The following is a 22,214-nucleotide window of genomic DNA, read 5'->3' on the forward strand; positions in this document are numbered from 1 at the left end:
AGTCCCCTACCACACACATGTACTCTAGATTCATAGTCAAATGCTAGGAAAAGGCTCTGTTATTTTTAGAAAAGAAATAAAGAAATATGGTTGGTCTAAGTTAGGACCTTATATTAGTTATAAACACCTTGCCACAGGCTGATGCAAACTTCTCTTAAATCCAACTACCCCTCTTTTCTTTAGTGCACTTTACCTGTTTCCAATTCAGTGCATCCCTGATCAATATGACTGCTACCGTGTTTGTGGATTTTGATAAGCTAAACAATGTAGGACACTTCAGTTTCCTATACGTGCAGCAGTCTTTCATAGCCATTTCACCTTCTTGGTTCATAGCAAAATCAACTTTATGCAGTCAAGAATTTCTGAAGATATATCTTTTAACAGAAAAATTCAACTCCTCCATGTTAACAGTAACTAATTTTAACATATTGAACACATTCTGACAATAAGTATAGACAAGCAATACAGTCCCCCCCCCCCCCAGAGATACACTGGTGGGTACAATGCCATCCATATCTTAGAGACAACTCTTGGTTAATTTAGTAAGTGCACCAGGATCAGTAATTCTAAAACTTTTGGTTGTCATGGCAAGGACTGCCAAGAGCAAACATTTGTAATCACACTGTCCTTAATTCAAGTCCCAGTTTTCTATATCTTCATGTTTCCCTTCTTTCTTGGGCCAAGGAGGTGCTGGATACTTTTAACTGCTGACAGTCTGGATAATGACAATTTATTACTTCTTCCTTCATTCTATTGCAGGGCCAGACTATTCATATCTCCCAGGTCACCAGCTGATAAACCCTAAAACTTATTCTCCAGTTGTAGTTCTAAAGGGAACAATTTCCTCACTTCTTGTTTCCTAGTTAAATCACCCTCGATCTACTTCCATGGCACTTCTGGTCTCTTGTATGGACCCCTCTATGGCCAGCTGAAGAAGGACTTCACAACACTATGACACATTGTAGACTGATTACTGACTCATGCTGATTGCTGATTCATACTCTGTGCTGCTGCCTGGCAGTCACTGACCGTCACGCATTAGTTCCACATAAAATATTATCCCCTTTTCTGAAATTTGTACTTCCTGCAAAAATGTCACATTTGCATCAGGAGTAGCAAACCTTTTTAGTGACTTATTCCATGATGTAAGCAAATCTGCTGGCTATCACAGCCACAAACTAACTCGTTTTATAGCACATGTATTTCACATCTTCATGTGCCCTTCTTTTGTGTAATTTGATAAAAGTAAAATCCTGTCATGATTTTTACAGAGTTCCCAGCTAAACTAAATGGTCATTTTCCCTTGCCTCCTTATATATCATCTCTGTACCTTAGTAACTTGAAAATAATATGCCAAGGTACATTTTTTTTTATTTTATTTATTTATTTTACATTTGTTTACTGGGAAAGTCCAACTGGGAAGAGTTGCCCATTTTCGGCGGAGGCCCGGGGAGAAAAGCTGCACATAGTACATACATAATAAAATAAGTGAAAAGAAACAAGGAAGATACTTGTACTCAATCTTCTTCTTCTTTCGGCTTTTCCCGGTTAGGGGTTGCCACAGCGGATCATCTGTCCGCTCATGATTGGCAGTGGAGTTTTAAGGTGTCGAGTTGCCAGCCCGGCGCCCAACCTTCCACAGAAGGCACACACACACACACTCACACCTAGGGCCAATTTAGAGTATCCAATCCAATTACTGCATGTCTTTGGGATGTGGGAGGAAACCGGAGCACCCAGAGGAAACCCACGCGACCACAGGGAGGACATGCAGACTCCGCACAGAAGGCACCCCAGCCGAGAATCGAACCGGAGAACCTCTTGCTGTGAGGCAGCAACGCTAATAACATTTGATATATACAGTAATTATTATACAATGTTATACAGGCAATACAATGCTTTTCAAACACAGTAGTATTTTTCTGGAGTTATGCATGCAGTAATACGAAATAAAAAGAAAGCATCAAGTTTCTTCATACATACAAAATTGCAAAAGGGAATGCAAGGCTCAGGGAATGGTAACCCTCTCAGGAATCATATTTCCCCTATCCAGTTCAGGGCCTTTTGTAAGTTGTCCTGAAGGAAAGTACCTGTGCCTTTACTTTTACCTTTTGCTTCATCCTCAACCAGGTAAAACTCAGGTTGTGCCTTTGGTGGTAACTTTCTAAGTCATGTAAATGGGTTTCTATGTCTATATGGTATTGTTGTATAATGGAACCACTCTTTTGTAATTGGATCACGTCCCTGAATAGAAGCTTCTTTTCTTGACACACTGTGTAGAAGTACTTCCATTGCCCTTTTAACATCTGCATTTGTTTCCTTTATCAATGTTGACATGTCAGATTGTCCACTTTCTCTATCAGGAATTCAACTTGCTGTGAATGGGAAATGTAGTTGTCATTTTAGCTGTGTGCACTTGGCCCTGATACTCCAAAAACTTTGGCTAGGTATGATTCAAACAGTTTGAACTTACAAAAAATGCTGTACCACATAGATCTCACATTGGCTGCCTAGGATCTAGATATAAAATAAGGGTTTACTCAAAATGAACACTTTTTGGTACTTTTCCATTAACGGGGAAACAGTCCTCTGCAAATGTAAATGTTGCCACAAAATTTATACCGAAAATAACAAAAAAGGGTGCTGTTCAACACACAACACAATTGCAGAATCCTTTAAGTTCCAGTTTCTTGTGTGCAGGGTAGCTATTTAACTAGAAGGAAATTACTGTAGCCTATAAAGTTAAGCTTAGAAGCCAGATGAATGATTATTATTCCTGGCCACAGCAGTGAAGGCACTGCATATGTTAGTGTTTATGCACAGCCCCCTGGGTAGTCATTTGGCACTGAACTTCACTCAAGTCACGCTATGTATCCCCAAGTGTTGGTATTGAAATGCCTCACATGTTGTGTGGGGGCATCATTTATTATTATTATTATTATTATTATTATTATTATTATTATTATTATTATTATTATTATTATATTTTGCTCAGGTGATTCAGCAGTATGTTGCTTGGAAGAGTATACCGACTGCTTTGTGTGCAACAGGTAATTTATAAACAATGTAACAGAAAAAAAAAAGGCATCAGAAACTCAGGACCTGACCTTAGATTTCCTGGAAATGGTGACATTAGGGTTACTTAAATTATGCATGTGCACATGTATGTGCATGTGTGGAGATGTCCTCCTTTTCCCAGTGGGTCTAGCACTTTGCTTCCCTTTGAAAGACCAAGATGTGCCATAGGCTCTGATTACACCCAGCACAGATCTCCCTTTTGGCCAATTTGTATATCACTCCAAATTCAATGGAAGGAGGTTAATTTCATTCTTACTAAAAGGAAGTACAGTAATCATCATATATTTTTGCTGTCCTAGCAGTGTAAGTAATTACAGTGGCAAAAAAATTCTGTGGCAACATTTCCATTTGCCAAGGACTGTTGCCCCGTTAACGGAAAAGTACCCACTTTTTTAAGTAGACTGCACTGATGATTGAATAAAATGCCGCTCAACCCATTGCCCCAGTAGCTTCACCTCTTGGCTTCTAGTAACTAATGAGAATACTGCATTCTGCAAGAATAGTATATAAGGCAGTTGAAGTTAAATTTAAATAATTATTTTATATAGTGGATTCCAAACTGCTAGGGCAAGTTCATTTTGCAGAAAAAGTTATTTTGTCAGTTATTGAGTTTGTCAGTGAAAAGTGTCTGTTGCTCTGATGCTGTTAGATGGTAGAGAAGGTGTTTTGCAGAATAAAACACATGGTTATTATCTGTGAAGGATGACTATCTATTTGCACCTTACTAGGCTATTGGTTGCTTATAAAACTATTAGTTCTACTTATGTTATGCTTTCTTAGCAAGGATATTAGTGAAGTTGAATTTGGTGATAAGAGATAAAACACAAGAGAATACTGCTGTATTATATTATATTATATTATATTGTATTATATTACATTATATCATATTATATTATATTATACTACACTATAGCACTGTCAGCATGAATTAATTCAATAAGGGTTATTAAGTAGTTTTGCTTGGCTAAGCAAGCTTTCAGTTTGGAAGGCTAATCAACCCAAATAATCCAAACAGCATTCATTCCCACTGAATAGTTCTAACTCCCTTTTGCCACAGGAATGGATGAACTGTGACAACCCTAGACTACTTGTCTGCACCTAAAGACATAAAATTGTAAACAAGATTAGCAACTGTGTGACTAGCACAAAAGCATCTTAAAAATTACTTAAAAAGTATCTTAACACTTAATATCTTATTAATTAATTATCTTATCGATATATATATATATATATATATATATATATATATATATATATATATATATATTGAATCATGGAATGCTTAGAAAAGCGAATGGTTATTCATCGACCCCCCATGTAAGCGAAAGCTTACAATCTCGAACACCCATAACAGCGATTTTTATCCCAGGGAAAAAAATCACTGTTCCAAGAAACACACACACAACACACGTACACCACAAACTATTTCTAATGTGGGTGATTTCACCCCCCACACCCCCCCTACTTAAATATACCAACTTCGAGACCGCACTACAGTAACTAAGAAGGCAAAATTCTGAAGGCGTCCAAGCGATTTCTTTCCCAGGGAAATAATTTGCTTATATGCCGCTTCAGTATTTTGCCGTTTCACGCTATAAAGGTCAATCAAGACAAAGAATACGTCTTCGATCAGCTAATAGGGAACCTAGATATATATATATATATATATATATATATATATATATATATAAAATTATAACTTTTATATAAAATTAGTATTACCTTAATACTTAATACTTAAAAAGTATCTTAAAAAATGTGTACTGAGCCACAGAACTATGCCTGGCTTTTGTATAGTTCTTTATTGTTTGAAGTCTTTAACTGGATGGATGGATTGGTCTGAAGACCTATTTTAGGCATAATCTGACCCTAAAGTCAGTTGGAGTAACTTACAAATGACATTTAGAAAGGAACACTGAAAAGAATTACACAATATTTACAAATGTTCATAGAAAAAAACAAGAGAGGAAAAAAAGAGTTCCAGAATGTTTGAATTTTCAAACACAGTGGCTAGTTAAATAATATATGTTTTTATTGAACAAAAAAAGCAAAAAAATATTCTCTTTTCCCACCTTTGCTGAACTAGATTAGTCCAGATTTCAGGTTTTGCTGAATTCTGGACTGTGGTATAGTTTCCTGTGTTGCCCATATCCTTACTTGGATAGGAGGAAGCTTCTCTGTTCACCAGTGAGAGTGGGGAGCTTTGAGGAGTGGTCTCAGCCCTGAAACTAGTAGCTTATTGGCCGTTTTGGGTAATTTCCTATCTCTTTCAGTTTCCCTGCTTGAACACCTGCATTTGCGCAGTTTTGCGCCAGTATACAACTCCGCACAACTCCTTGTGATGTCCTGCAGACTGATGCAGGCAACAGTGAGACCCAAGAGAGACTTTTCCAGATTTAAGTATTTTTTTCTCTGTTTTTTTGTTCCAACTGCCTTTTCCCACCTAAAAAGCGAATTTTGAACTGATCTGTGCTTTAAAAAGTTTAAATTGGATTTGCCTTCTGCTTTTCACAGTTTTTGCACTTGTTATATATCAATTTAAGTCATTTTTGTATTGTATAACTGTTGTAGGCTACACAGTAAAGTACGCTAGCCTGTTTATGGCATGTACAGTGTTTTCTGTGTGTTTTTCTGTTGTTTCCTGAAAAAAAAACAAACAAAAAAAAATTGTCTTTTCCCGCCTTTGCTGAACTAGATTAGTCCAGATTTCAGGTTTTGCTGAATTCCAGACTGTGGTATAGTTTCCTGTGTTGCCCATATCCTTACTTGGATAGGAGGAAGCTTCTCTGTTCACCAGTGAGAGTGGGGAGCTTTGAGCAGCCTATCTGTCCCTGGAGGAGTGGTCTCAGCCCTGAAACTAGTAGCTTATTGGCTGTTTTGGGTCAATTCCTATCTCTTTCAGTTTCCTTGCTTTAAAACCCGCATTTGTGCAGTTTTGCATGATTTTGCACATAGCGCAGCATCAGGCAGCGCCGCTTAAACGGGTTTAAACTATTCCCGGCTCCACAAAGTCAGCTCTTCACTTTTTCCCTTAGGACTGTTCTAAATCTCAAAGTAAGCACTCTATTTTCATTCTAAAGCCCTGCAGTTGCTCGTATATGTAATCTTATAAGTAAGCACTAATAAACTAAAGCACTACACCCTCTTATCCTCCCTTTAAGTACTTGGCTCCCTATTGGTCCTTTTTAATCAGTCAAAAAGTAGTTCCTTATACTATTCTGGCATGTCCAAAAGTCAGTTTTGGGTTTACTCTCCAGTCCAGCTGGTGAATCTGGGAATCTTGAGGCAATGTTACAACTGCCTTATGTACACAGACCACCCTCTCCTCCTCCTAACAAGCTCAAATATATGTGAGAGATGCAACTATATAGCCAAACTGGAGGCTGAGCTCTCTCAACCCAGTACTGGTGCAGTCAGTCAGGAGGAGAAGGTAACTACACACACCACAAATCCAGTCTCACATAGACCTATTGCAACAGCAAGCCAAACACATAAACACACAAAAACATACTCGGAGGCTCTAAATAAAAATCTGCCCAAGCAGTAGAGACCTCCAAAGCAGACATCCAAGCAACCGCTACCCCACAACAATACCCACGTATCACATAGTTCACAAAGTCAGTGTGCCACACATTCACAGCCCTTAAGGCTAAACAACACACCTAATACACTTGTAATAGGTGACTCTATTGTCAGACACACTGACGTCCCACTCACCAGGCTGAACAAGGAGAAGGTCACTGTAAGCTGCCTGTCGGGTGCCAGGATCCACCACATAACACAATCACTCAGGTCACTCCAAAGCAAGTACAAATATGACTCCGTCATTGTCCATGCTGGTGAGAATGACCGGAGACGTACCTCCCTGGACTACAAGAAAAGAGATATAGAGGAGCTCTCTGATCATGTAGCCCAGGCCGGTATGACCCTGACCTTGAGTAGCATCTTACCCTCACCAAGAATGATGCCATAGTATAAAAACAAAATGATCAATTTTAACAATTGGCTAAAGTATCGGTGTCATTCAAAGGGGATCCAGTGTCTGTCAGCCTGGGATGACATGCTCGACAAGCCACGTTGCTTCGCTAGGGACGGCTTGCACCTGTCACCCCTGGGCTTTCGAATACTGGCTAAGGCTCTTGCCACCCCCATAGTGCCTTTTTTAGGCAAGGCTCAAAAGACAAATCCACCTCCATAGACAACACAAGGAAAAAGAAACTAAGGGTAATTCTGCTCAACACCAGAAGTCTAAACCTCAAGATGCACACACTCGAGGCTCTCCTCAGTATGGAGAATATCGATATCTGTGCAGTAACAGAAACCTGATTCAAGGCTCCCGAGAGCAACCCAGCACTACCGGGTTATACCTCATACCATGCTTTTTGGCCCCAAAACTCAGACCAAACCACAAAAGGAGGGGGAGTATCCATATTCATCAAAGATACCCATACCTCCCGGTTAGTGGCACTGCACGAAGCACTGGAGACCATCCATGTGCAACTAACAGTGGGCAAAACTGCCTTTCAGTTTGTAGCCTGCTACAGACCACCCTCCCAAACTCAGGAACCTCACTCGGCTTTCCTGAGAACACTGGAGAATATGAAGGTCTCTCCAAACATCATTATATTGGGTGACTTCAACTACCCAAACATAGACTGGGAGCACTACTCAAGCCCCAACACCCTCGCCCAACGGTTCCTAGAATTTATAAACTCAAATGCTATGGAACAACTGGTCACCACTCCCACAAGAGGGGAAAACATATTGGACCTGATCATCACCAACAGGGGGATTCTATGTTCCATACCAGAGGTATGCCCCTCATTGGTAAAATCTGACCATAAATTAATCTCACTGGACATCCATATCCCGTCTGCACCCCCAGCCAAGGAAACCACGGTGAATAACTTCTCAAAAGCAAACTTTACACTTCTCAAAACCGAGGTGGAATCCTTCAAAGCACCCAGGCCAGTGGAAAATACGGCCTAAACCGCAGAATCCTTTACAAATGCATTCTATTGACACCTACAGGAATGCATGGATTGTGCTATCCCAAATAAAACCAAGACTCACTCCTCCAGAGGCAGGAGATCTGTCTGGTGGACCCAGCCATAAATAAGCTATACAACAGAAGGAGGAAGCTACTACATGATAGAGCAAAATCCTAAAAAGGGAAGGCATCTCTGATCAGTACTAGCAAGAAACTACGATCCCTCGTAAAATCATCTAAGGCCAGCTTCAAAAGAAAAATTGCACAAGACGCTAAAGATAATCACAAGGCCTTCCTTAGTTAGTCCCAGATATGCTCTGAGTTAGTGCAAAATTACAAAAAATACACTGAACCTACAGACATTGCCAACATCCTGGCAGACAGGTTCAGTGCAAACTCCCCCCCCCCCCCCAAAAGAGCAAATGTCTATCCCAACAGAGTTTAGCCTCCCTAACATCACAGATGCACAGGTGAGAGCTGCCCTCTCCAAAGCAAAAAACACAGCATCAATGGGACCGGACGGTGTCCCGGGCTGCATCTTACATGAGCTCCAAGAAGAACTGAACCCTCACATAAAGTCACTGTTCAATCTCAGCCTTTCTACAGGATATGTACCCAAGGAATGGCGTACAGCAACAGTGGTCCCACTCCACAAAGGTGGTGCCACAACAGACCCTGGAAACTATTGCCCTATAAGCCTGACTAGCTTGGTCTGCAAAGCTATGGAGCGTATCATCATGTAACTCATAAACAAAGACATCGGAAACCTCCAAACACTGGCTCCTACCCAATTCGGCTTTGTTAAGGGCAGATCTTGCCTCTTGATCCTGGTAGACTTATTTGAAACAGTCACCAAGGCCATTGATGAAGGGAAGGTAGTCCACACAGCCTACCTGGACCTCGCAAAAGCCTTCGACACAATACCCCACTAGGGCATCATAAATAAGCTCACCAGCTTAAATATCAACCCCTATGTAACAGGATGGGTTGCAAACTGGCTCAGGGAGAGAAGCCACATGGTCAGAATTGCAGGTGCCATGTCAGACTCTAAACCAGTTACAAGTGGCATCCCACAAGGCTCAGTCCTGGGACCTGTCTTGTTCGGTATATATTTCTCTGAGGTATAGGCTAACACGGGAGGACTATGGCTGACCAAGTTCGCAGATGACAGCAAACTGGGTGCCATAATCGACTCACTGACTGACACAAGCATCCTCCAAAAGGGTCTCACAGAGATGGATAACTGGTGCCAGAGCCATGGCCTAAAGCTAAATGCCAAAAAGTGCATAGTCATCCCCATTTGGGAAAAACAAAGTGCCTACAAATTATCACATAGGTGATAATCCATTAAGTACAGAAGAAGTAATTAGGGATTTGGGGACCCAAGTAGATAGCAATCTCTCCTTTGACAATCACATTGCCAAAGTGGTTAGAAAGACCTTCTATATAGCCCACCTTATCACGAAAGGGTTCACATCTAGATCAAGAGAGGTCATTGTGCCTCTTTACTCATCACTCATCAGGCCCATAATTGAATACAATGCCCCATTTGGGATGTACTTTACCCAACACCTGCAGCAACTGGAAAGACCCCAAAAGTACCTCACCAAGAGGATCAAGGGACTCAAACAGATGCCCTACGCAGTTAGGCTAAAGAAACTCCAGCTCTACTCAGTTGCTTACCGCCTACTCAGAGGCGATCTGTGCCTGACGTATAAAGCCATGTCCAACCCAGAATTAATGGACATGCTCCACCTCAGGAAATCCAAATCCCTTACAGCTATATGCTCCAGGGACTTAAACCTCAGTACAGAAATAAATAGGACATGCTGGAGGGACAGATTCATATCCCAGAGGCTCCCCTCACTCTGGAACAAAATCCCAATCCATGTTAGGCAGAGCCCCTCAATGACCATCTTCAAGAGAAATCTTAACGAGCGGATGGGAGATCGTAGGTTTACCCCTGGGATCTCTTCTGTGTCCCTACTAGACAGAGGCACAGTAAACTAACCTTAAAAGGGCTCTCTTCTTTGACCTACTATACAGAGGCACAGTCAACAAATCTAAAAGGGAGGCAAAAGCCAAACACACTCTGGCTAGGCTTATAAATGCCCTAGGCAGATAGCCTAGTATCAACCTATGAACCTATGAACTCAAGACAGACTGAGGGAGAATTTGAGGCTGCCCATCTAATTATCTAGGTTTATTGTGAAGGTTGAAAGGTTGCTACTCTGCTTGACATGTAGTGCACATATTTTCAAGAGGTGAGGGATACATTGTGATATGAATCTATCATGCCAACAAGTCTTATTTATCTGTGGATGAAGGTTTAGTTCCTTTATCCTGTTATATAGAGTGTCATTACATCTGTAAAGTAATAGGAGTTCAAAGAAGGTTTGAACTTTCATGTCTCAAAAGGCTAGAAACAATTATCCATGAAATAGTCTTTAAGAGAATGACTACAGACAGAAGGCTGTCAGTCTGTCCTAGCAACTAAGATGTTTAAAGCCACTGATCCTTTTATTTATGCATCTCTGAGGTCTCTCAAGTGCATTATATGTTAACAATACTATAAAAACCATCAATAAAAACCTAGGCTCTCTGTACAGAATTAAACCCTTTCTTACCCCATTAGCTAGGAAATCTATTGCCCAGACTCAGCTTACATCTACCCTGTTCTATGCATCTGCCATATATACCAAGCTATCTAAACATAATCTTTCCAAGCTGGAAATGAGCTATAATAACATCATTAGATTTGCCACTGGCTCCCCTTATAGAACCCACCACTGCTGCAACCTGCAACAACTCAGTTGGTCAGAACTACAGAACCAACTACAATATAATCAACTTCTGATTGCTCAAAAAATTCTCCACCACCCTACTAACATCCCTATCCTTTCTAATCTGATCTCCCCATACAAAAATCTTACAACACTACGCTCAGCTAACAAGTTACACATTGCCAACAATATATCAAATAACAAAGCAGGAGACTCACTCTTTTCCATTGTGGTTGGAAGAATCTGGAACAAGCTTCCTGACACACTACACAACTCTTTAAGACACACCTCAGATATTACCAAAAAGGACAATGGCTTTGTCCCTGCTCTAATCCTGATCAAAACATACTTTTACTTTTTCGCCCCCCTCCTCTCATGCTTTTTAACAAACCCCACCCCTGTGAGTCACTGACTTTTGACTACTAACCCCTTTTTTACCTGCTCTTTCTCCTGCCTTGTCTCTACTTCATTTTTTTCTTTTTCTTTTTTTCTTTTTCTTTTCTTTTCTTTCCCTTACTTTGTGATTTTGGATTTAAGTTTCTTGTCTCTCAAATGAATGTTGATGCTTAATTATGTTAACTGTTGCATGATTGTATTTGCAACCCCTCTGTAGAATTAAAATATGATTATGCTATATCTACTCTGTCTCTGTACAGTGTTCACAATACTAACTTCTGTACTTGTTATGCTGTATAATTGTAGCTAGTCTTTTTTTTGCTAAGTTTTTAATACCTTAATGAATTTGTACATGGAGCTTTTCTCCCCAGGCCTCTGCTGAAAATGGATATGTATCCAGCTAGACTAGTCCAGTCAACAAAAATAAATAAATAAATAAATACATAAATAAATATTCAACAATGGGTCTGATGACATGCAAGTAATGGGGAATCAAGACATCTTTGGATCTACTGGAGATGCCTTTGGAAATTAGATGAACTAGTCAGAAGGCTTTCCAAACTACTGAGGAGACATGATGATCAGACAATAAGGAATTATCAGCTAGAGTGCTTAAAACCCTTACAACAGTGTCTGATTGGCAAGGTCTGTCTGTCTCCTATACTTTATGTGAAAATGTCATATTTATCAAAATGAACTATGTTACATTTTTCACATTAAATTTTGCACTCATGATTATTCATTAAAGGATTAGTCTTTGATGGGCAATTGAATGAACATGATTCACTGAAAACCACTTTCACTGAACACAGTTTCAAGCTTTTTTGCAGGACAACAAGCCCCCCCCCCCTTGCACCTACCCCATGGGGGAGATGCTCCACAGACCCTGTAACTTATATATACCAACTCCATGGCCAGACAACAGTGAATAAAGTGAAATACCTTCCATAAACTGGTCACTCTGGATTCTGATGATGCATAATCCTTCAGTGAATATTCACATTACCTAATCTGAGACCAGTGTTCTTGTAAAAGCTGTTAACATGGCCTAACCTATGTTGAAGGAATTGTGAGTCGGTCATTAAATTGACTGGTACGAACACTTTCCAGTTATGAAGTAAAACACTTTCTCAAATATATTTAAAAAGTTGTACATTTTCTTAGTTTAATGTGTTACATATTTTAAAGAAATCACAGCATTATTGACAAACAAACAGATCATCATCCACTATGAGACATTCACAGTCTGAACATTATTTCCTTCTTAGTAGCTGTTGTAAAAATGGAAAAATATAATTTACACTGACATCATGTATACACTGGTAATATCATAATAATTTGTGGCTTATGGGGTATAATTCATGGCTTAGGGGTATGGTTCATGGTGGACTTTATTCCATGCAACTTTAGCATTTGACCTCTTGGCCTTCACCCTCAGCACCAAACCTTACCAGTTAGGAGTTAATCTCAGCATAATCAACACTCTGTTCAATTGCATTATTGCTTATGTATATTATTATATTATATTATATTATTTTTATATTGGTAAATTCAAAGGCATACACAAACATACTACCTCTACAAGATTTATATATTGACTAAGTGGATTTTGGACTTCAAGGACACTCTCATGAAACACTGACACAAAATCTAATAGTTCCTACCAGGAAAAATGAAAAAGAAAATATAGCCTCCTAGACCACATTGGCTGCAACATTCACACCACAATGAAGCACACTGGAAAACCTCAGGCACAGATGTTGTACCTAACCTCTGACTAAAAGTTTTAACATCTTTACACAAAGATTTAACTCTGATTTAGAATTATTTATATGCCCATCCTGAACACACACCATCCTGGAAATGCAAGAGGAAAAATGATACTCCTCCTCAAGAGTGAACCTACAAGCTATCTTAAAAACTATAAATCAATAACTTGCCTTTCAACAATGCATAAACTATATACTGGAACTGATGCTGATAGAGTTTATAGTCATTTAAAAGAAAACTCAACCATGGCAATAGAACAAAAGGGTAATAAAACAAAGCCATATAGAACAATGGATCATTTGTTAAAGTCATAATGGAGAATTGAGAAAGGGGAATAATCTAAGTATGGCATGGACAGACTACAAAAAAAGAAAAAAATTTCACAGCATCCCACATTTATGGATAAAGGAGTGCTTACGGATGTATAAGGAACATTCTACATTGATCAATTACATTAGAGAGACCATGAAGCAGTGGTAAGTCACTCTGCAGCTAAGCCATGATAAAGGACAAATTATTATCCCAGGGATAAAAATATAAAGGGGGATATTCTAGGGTGACTCTCTGCACCACTGCTATTTTGCCTTGCCTTTAAACCATTAAAGCTATCGACTTAACAGATAAGGTCATGGTTACAATTTGGCTCCCAGAAAACAAAAAAGTGTAAATACTTCTCATTTTCTTTTTGTGGATGATTTAAAACTGTACAGTTCATCAGATGAGGAACCAAAAGCACAACTGCAAGTGATCAAATCTTTTTCAGATGATCTAAGAATGTCATTTGGTGATTGATAAATGTGCAAACAAGCCTAACATTTAAAGCAGGAAAACTGCAGCACCAAGAAAATATCAGTCTGGGACAGGAATGTGATATAAAGGAACTTGAGCAGGAGGGAGTGGATATATATTTTGGAACTGATGAAATATCGACAATAAAACCTGAACAAATGAGAATAAAACTTAGTAAGGGATATTTTAGAAGATAAAATTAATACTGAAAAGAGCCCTAACATCTAGGAACAAAGTTCAAGCTTCACACTTATCAAATGATTTACAAAAATCATTGTATACCAATATGATATATTCCCTGTTCTGAAGGCGGTATGAGCCTGCTTGAAACTATTTTAGATATAAAGTTGTCAAGTTTCATGACAAAACTGATATTAATTTTATTGTGGGTGAGTGTTTAGGTTAACAAGGGATTTTCTAAGCAAATGGTTTCAAATAGTAAAGGGTCCTTTGCCACTCTGTATATCAGGTATAGTTTCCTCTAAGAAGGTGATAAGGTACAGAGAAGAGAAAGAGAAGGTGTTGCTGTAGACTTTGACTATATGACAAGCCTGAAGACCTTTGATTCTCTTTGTAAGGAGGATTTGTAGCTAATCCAGCTCCATTAGATGGCACTTGAGTATTTTAACTGGTCTAATAAGAACTGTATAAATGAGGACAACTATCTCTCTGGCATGGCTCTCTACTCCCATAAAAGGTTAGATGGGCATCTTTTTATTCTTTATGGACAGTAGCAACTATATGGATACTGAAAGAAAGATCATCATCAAAAAGGACTGCGATGTTTTCAATTGTTTTGTCAGGTTTTAGTTATTGATTAGACATCAGTTGGCATGATGCCCTAAATTATTTCTGGGAGAAGCCCTCTAACATGCTGAAAAAAATTACTCATCTGAAAATTATGATAGTCAAGTAAGTAATCACAGCAAGGAAGGAGATCCAGGACCCATAATGACAGATTTAAACAAAGTTAGCATACAACTTGTTACCTACAGTACAGCTTCTACTACTTTAAAAAGCTAATGAATAGCTGTGAGCGTGAAACAAGAAAGGTGACATCTAGAAATTTCCAAGATCTGCAATGTGCATTAATCGCAGTTCCAAAACCTTATGGAAAATAGATGCAGGTTGAAGGATCACCATCCCCAGTATATATGGTCTTACCAACACTTTGTTGCAGCAAATGTAATCAAGGATTTGTATTTCAAATTTTGAATTATGTGGTTTGCTTTATGACAGCATTAGATCATGTGAACTAGTGGACCACATTTGCTGTTTTTTTTACCCCTCTAGTGTGACCATGGAGTTGGTATATGTAAGCTAGCATATCTGTGCCTTAGTGGGTGAAAGAGAGGAGTTGTAGACAGTTGCAAAAATAAATAAATATAAAAATAAATAAAATAAAAGATAAATAATGTGTTTTTTGAATTATGCTTTTCAGAATTACATTTTCAGAAAACTGTAGCTCATATTATAGTGCCTCGATCAAACATAGAAAAGCAATACATATGTAATGCATCATCTCTCTTTCAGCAAACAGTCTTCTATGAAGACTTGGTTAACCAACTCTGTATCTGACTGATGTAGGTACCTTCAGTTTAACAGTCTCGGTCTTAAGAACCAGTTTTGAATTATCTTTTAGAAATAATAATTAAGCCCACTTTCTAGTAAAAGCTGTACAAACTGCAGAGTAAAGCAGCGGCACATCATTGTAATTCTAAACTAATCCCATAGCCAGTCTAGACCAAATAATTACTTGCATATTTTATTAGGTCAAAAGATAAGGAATTAAATATTCTCTATCCATTACTGCTCCTCTGTCTGGACAAAACTTACCTTGTTGGAGATGAATGAAAACAGCATTATTAGATACATTTACCTTAGTAATCCTACTGAACACCATTACTATACCATTGGAAGGGCTAAACGGTTAACTGTTGCTACCACAGCCATGCACCTGCTTAACATTCAACTTACTGAAATACCATTACTATCTTCCTATTGCCAACTCATTAACAGTTCATACCTGAAAGTAACAGTCTTTAACTTAAGAGGCCACAATTTACTGCAGCTGCTCACATATTATTCTAGCAGCATGGAATAGACTTCAACAATTGGCTAAGCTTATGGTGTTATTCAAAGGGGATCCAGTATCTGTCTGCCTGGGATGACATGATTGACAGACCACGATGCTTTGCCAGAGATGGTCTGCACCTGTCGCCCCTGGGATTCAGGTTACTGGCTAAGGCTCTTGCCACCCCTATAGTGCCTTTATTAGGCAAACTTCAAAGGAAAAAACACCACCGTAACAGGTACAAGCATGCAAAATCTGAAGGTAATGCTACTCAATGCTAGAAGTCTAAACCTCAAAATGCACTCTCTCAAGGCACTCCTAAAAATGGAGAACATCGATATCTGTGCAGTAACTGAGACCTGGTTCAAGGCTCCAGAGAGCACCCCTGCAATACCAGGCTACAACTCTTACCACACTTTTCGCCACCAAACCAGGACCGAAACACTAAAGGTGGAGGAGTGTCAATATTCACCAAGGATATTCACACCACCAGGCTAGTTGGCCAACACAATGTGTCTGAAATTCTCCAAGTGCAACTAACACTAGGTAAGACTGCAATCCAAATTGTAGCTTGCTACAGATCCCCACCATACCCCAAGATTCTCACTACACCTTTCTAAACATACTGGAAAATATTAAGATAGAACCAAACACCCTAATACTGGGTGATTTTAACTACCCTGCCATTAACTGGGAAAACTACTCATGTCCCAACACCTTTGCTAACGGTTCTTGGAATTCATAAATTCCAATGCCCTGGATCAACTAATCCATAGTCCCACCAGAGGCTCCAATATCCTAGACCTGGTCATTACCAACATGGGAAATCAATGCTCCATACCTATGGTCACCCCTCATTAGTCAGGTCTGACCATAAGCTAATCACCCTTAACATCCACATCCCACCCCACCCCCCAGTAAAGAAACCACCATAAAAAACTTCTCCAAAGCCAACTTCATGCTACTCAAGTCAGAAGTGACAAACATCATAACACCCATGCAGACGGGAACTGAAAGTTCAACTGCTGAATCCTACACTAAGGCACTGTATGAGCACATCCACTCATGCATGAATCGTGCCATCCCAAATAGAACCAAAATGCTCTCATCCAAAAAAAGGAAGCCAATCTGGTGGTCCCCTGCCATAAACAAACTTTACAACAAAAGGAAGAAACTTTTGCAGAAAAGAGGAAAATCCCAGGATGTAAAAAACTCCCTTACTGGCCTCAGTAAGAAACTGAGATGCCTCATAAAATCCTCCAAAGCTAGTTACGAAATTAAATTGCCAAAGATTCCAAAGACAACCACAAAGCATTCTATAACTATGTCAAGAATCTAAATGGCAATGCTCAGATCTGCGCTGAGATAAAACAGAATGGCATTAAATATACTGATCCAAAGGATATTGCCAATATCCTGGCAGATCGATTCAGTGCCAACTTCACCCCCTCTCACCCCCTAAATGGCCCATCTCAATACCGGAAGATTGCCAAATTCCAGTAATAACGGACACACAGGTACAAAACGCACTCTCTAAAGCCAAGAATACAGCATCCATGGGACCAGATGACATCCCGGGCTGTGTACTACATGAACTACAATATGAACTGGCACCTCACCTAAGTGTCATGTTTAATCATAGCCTCACCTCAGGTTTCATGCCCACTGAGTGGCAGAGCTACAGTTATCCCAATTCACAAGGGGGGATCCACCTTGGATCCCGGAAACTACCGTCCCATCAGTCTGACAAGCCTTATCTGCAAGGCCATGGAGCGTATTATCATGGAACTTATAAACAAAGACATTGGTAACCTTCAAACACTGGACCCCACCCAGTTTGGGTTTGTGAAGGGCCGATCTTGTCTCCTGAACCTGATTGACTTCTTTGAATCAGTCTCCAGAGCCATGGACAAGGGTAAGGTGGTCCACACAGCCTATCTAGACCTTGCCAAGGCCTTTGACACCATCCCCCACTCTGGAATCATAGATAAACTTACTAAGTTGGGCATTAATCCCTATGTCACCCAATGGGTTGCTAAATGGCTTACTGATAGAACCCACACTGTAAAAGTAGCCGACTCCAAATCCATCTCCAGACAAGTGACAAGTGGAGTACCTCAGGGTTCAGTCCTGGGGCCGCTCTTGTTTGGCATCTACTTCTCTGAAGTACAGGTCAACACTAAGGGACTCTGGCTAACAAAGTTTGCAGATGACTGCAAACTGGGAGCCATTATTGAATCCCCAAATGATGTGGATACTCTACAAAAGGGCCTTACAGAAACAGATGCTTGGTGCCAGAGCCATGGGCTCAAGCTCAATGCCAAGAAATGCATTGTTATCCCTTTGGGAAAGAACATGTATCCATGAATTACCATATAGGTGGCAGTACACTAAACACAGAAAGTGTGATAAGAGACTTAGGGACACAGGTGGACAGTGGTCTCACCTTCGATAACCACATCGCCACAACAGTCAGGAAATCCTTCTATGTGGCACACCTCATCACAAAGGGCTTTTCATCCAGAAAAAAGGAAGTCATTGTCCCACTGTACTCATCCCTCATTAGACCCATTATAGAATACAACGTGCCATTTGGTATGTACCTCTCAAGACATCTGCAACAACTGGAAAGGCCTCAGAAATACCTCACTAAAAGAATCACAGGCCTAAAGCAGATGCCCTACGCTGACCGCCTTAAAAAACTCCAGCTATACTCTGTCGCATATCGTCTACTCAGAGGCGATCTCTGCTTAACATACAAGGCCATGTCAAACCCAGAGCTGTTGGACATGCTACACTTAAAGAAATCCCAATCCCTCAGAGCTACACGCTCCAGGGATCTAAACCTTGTCATCACAATAAACAAAACATGCTGGAGGGATAGGTTCCTGACCCAGAGACTCCTCAGACTCTGGAATAGATTGCCCATACATGTCAAGCAGAGTGCCTCTTTGGACCTCTTCAAGAGGAACCTTGACGATTGGATGGGAGAAAGGAAATTCACCCCAGGGATCACGTCAGTGGCCCTGCTAGACAGGGGTCCAGGAAAGTAAATAATGTGGGAAGAAATAGCCAGGGAATTGTTATGGCTAGGCTTGTATAGGCCCTAGGGCTGATAGCCTAGTACCAACCTATGAACCTATGAATTAACTGAACTAGATAATGTCTTACTCTTCAAAATGAAACTAAGGCCTTAACTAGGTCTAGAATATAATTCTAAATGTTTTACAGACATAAGTTAGTTTTCTCTACGTCATACCATTTTAAGCTTACTTATCACACTTGGACCTTTTGAAATGAAAACAACATATTCAAGGTTGTATATAGTTAAATCTTAATAATGTCTCTTTCCTTTCCATTGTATATACTTAAATCTCAGTACTATGTTTTTTTTTTAATTTTCAATGTTTTGCTTTACTTTAAGTAAATTATTCTCAAACTTGACCAAAACAACATTTATTATCGTTAACGTTGTCTTTGATGTTCGCAGTCAACTACATTTGATCATAACTGTTATTGATTGCCTCATTCCTCAAAGTGTTGAATGTGTTCTTCATGTATTTATCACTTCACGCAGAGCTGGAAATATTTATCGCTTCATGCAGAGCTGGAAATTGAATTGTATGTAATTCTTTTGTCTTAGCCTCATGGCCTTAGAAGTGGCTTAAATAGGTCCTGTACTGACCTACTCATGCAGTTAACAAACACACAATAAATAAATAAATGTATCACTGCAGGCAATTCAGTGCACACTGCCTACCTCATCCTGACAAAGGTCTTTGATACCATGTCATGTTCTGGCATCACAGACAAGTTAATCAACCTAAATTTAAAACAGGATGTAACCTGCTGGATAGCAAACTGGCTTACTGACAGAACACAATCTATTACGGGCGTGCTCTCATCTAAAAGTTCATTACAAATGGCATTCATCAGGTATTAGTCCTAACTCCACTTTGCTTCATTAGTTGTTTTTCTGATGTCAAGGCCAGTGTAAAAGGGCAGTGTTAACCAATGTTGTAGACTCCTGCAAATGTGGTGATGTCTTAAACTCTCCAGATGACTCCCAGTTTCTTCAAGATTGTCTAATACTTTCATATAAATGGTACATGGACCATGGCCTTAAGAAATGTAGCATAGAGTAATTTGGTAACCGTGCAGCTATGCACCTGCAACAGAGATGACACTGCTTTGAGAAACAACAGAATTATTTGAGATCTGGGCACTTTCATTGACAATGAACATTTTTGACCATCATGTATCTCCTGTCATTAGGAAATCCTTTTATCTAACCAGACTGATTACCAGAGTTATCTCTTCTAGGTTAAAGTAAACTGTAATTCCTGTCAATTTCTCCATTACCAGACCCATAATAGAATATAATGCCTCTTTTGTTTAGATACTTGTCTAATGATATGACTCATCTTGAAAGACCACAGTCTTTCCTCACAAAAGGGATGTCTTCCATATACTACACAGACCCACCTAAAAGCACTTTCTCTCGTCTCTGTTTCTTACAGACCTTTAAGAGGTCCTTTGACTAGCTTATAAAGCCTCACTGGCTTTGTCCTATGCAAAATCTTGTATGTTATTTACACTTTCTTGACTAGGCTAGTCCAGCTAGGTCAATGGCCTCTTTTCAGAAGAGAGCTGAGATGGTATTCATACTAAGTAGAGGAAATTTGGCCAGAGCAGTGAGGAACTTCCCCTGTTCTTTTGATAAGTGTCATGGGGTTATTTATATCCACCTGAGCTACCACTTACTCAGCAAAACAAAAAACACATTAATAAACTCTCACTTGAATGAACAAAACTTCTACCACAACATAAATCGGGGCCTTTGGTGAGATAAATATGTCTCTCAAAGAAGTCCGCATTTATTGCAAGACTTTCTTTAAATATAAAGCAAACTAGCTCCTTACCTTCTTGAAAGGTAATCTAGATGAATGGATGGAGAACTCTAAATTCAGTCCCGCTCTGGCCATTCAAACACAGACTAACTGGTAAAGACATTGGGTATTTGTAGTGGTTAATTCATGTTGTAATATACTGATGAAATGAGATCCTGGCCACAGCTGAACTATCTTGCGAACAAACTAGTATGTATAAACTTATGAATCTGTAAAACTAAGGGCCCCTAGCTAATGGAAAAAAAATACAAGTTCTTTGGAATTTCATCATATATTGCAACTTTAGTTAATATATAAGGATCAAGTAAAAAAAATAAAGTTGGACAGTGGGAAATACTGTATGAGCTTTAATTCTTACTCAACAACTGTTATTAGAACACAGTCAAAAACATATCACATTAGCAAGAGAAGACAAGAAATTATCCCTACTATTAATCATTACCTGCATTGGTGTGCTTTCAGCTGACATAGATGTAAATCCCACAATGTCACTGAAATAAATTGTGACACTGTCAAAAGCTTCTGCTGGAACAGTCTCACCTCTTTTTAGTTGATCAGCCACCGAGCTGCAAGAAAAGCAGATGTTTTTTATTTCCTAAAACAAATGTTACATGTAAACTTAAAAAGTCAGTTGGGAGTTAGTCAAGTATTTTTGACGTGCAGCATGTATTTATTTATTGATTAACATTTGATTGCTGGAATGTCCATCATGTTGCTCCTTTTCAGAGGAGGGTCTGGAAGAAATCATCCAAGAATATATAATACATGTAACACCAAGAAAAAATCATTAACTGGTCTTCAAAAATGTAGTTATTTAAAATATTGCACCACAGTTGCTTACTTTGCTCAAGAAATAATTTTATAGCAAGTATATTTCAATGTATATAAGAAACACATTCCATAATAACATGAAAACATGCATAAATTACCACTGAGTTTCAAAGTCCAGTCAACACATAAACAAAGTGATACTGCAAGTGACCATTCTTTGATTCTGAAAAACTTCCATACATTTTCTCTCATTGAAAATTGATTTTGATTGCTCATGTGCTGGGAAACAGTTCAGTCTGGCTTGCACTGCAGTGTAACAATGCTCAGTGTAACAATGCTCTCAGCTCTCCCTAACTTCTTGGGTGGCATAAGCCAGGGAACCTTGTTGGCTAGGCCCTTGGGCCGATAGCCTAGTACCTACCTATGAACCTATGAACCAGTTAAATAACAAAATTCTTAGCTGCCCTGGGCCAAACCCATTCTACTGAAATCTAAAAAAAAAAAATCCATCACCCATTTGTATTGTACTATATTGTATTATATGTTATTTATGTATGTATGTATTTACCTGGGTAAGACAGTGATTGACCATTTGCAGGTACAGTCCAGTCCAGGTAAATTAATTCACTCTAATGAAAAATATATACAGGCAA

General features: G+C 39.3%; 1 protein-coding gene across 1 annotated transcript in view; it reads right to left on the bottom strand.

Moving 5' to 3' along the window:
* NPR2 (natriuretic peptide receptor 2) overlaps positions 1–22,214 on the bottom strand; it is a 2,072,492-nt gene that overhangs the window by 358,255 nt on the left and 1,692,023 nt on the right. The window contains exon 17 of the mRNA XM_044078984.1: positions 21,233–21,356. Coding sequence (XP_043934919.1) covers positions 21,233–21,356 — 124 coding nt within the window. The remainder of the gene's footprint in view (positions 1–21,232; positions 21,357–22,214) is intronic.

The sequence above is a fragment of the Protopterus annectens genome, chromosome 1.part1 (assembly GCF_019279795.1).
Source record: "Protopterus annectens isolate FY-2018-M chromosome 1.part1, PAN1.0, whole genome shotgun sequence".
NCBI lineage: Eukaryota > Metazoa > Chordata > Ceratodontiformes > Protopteridae > Protopterus > Protopterus annectens.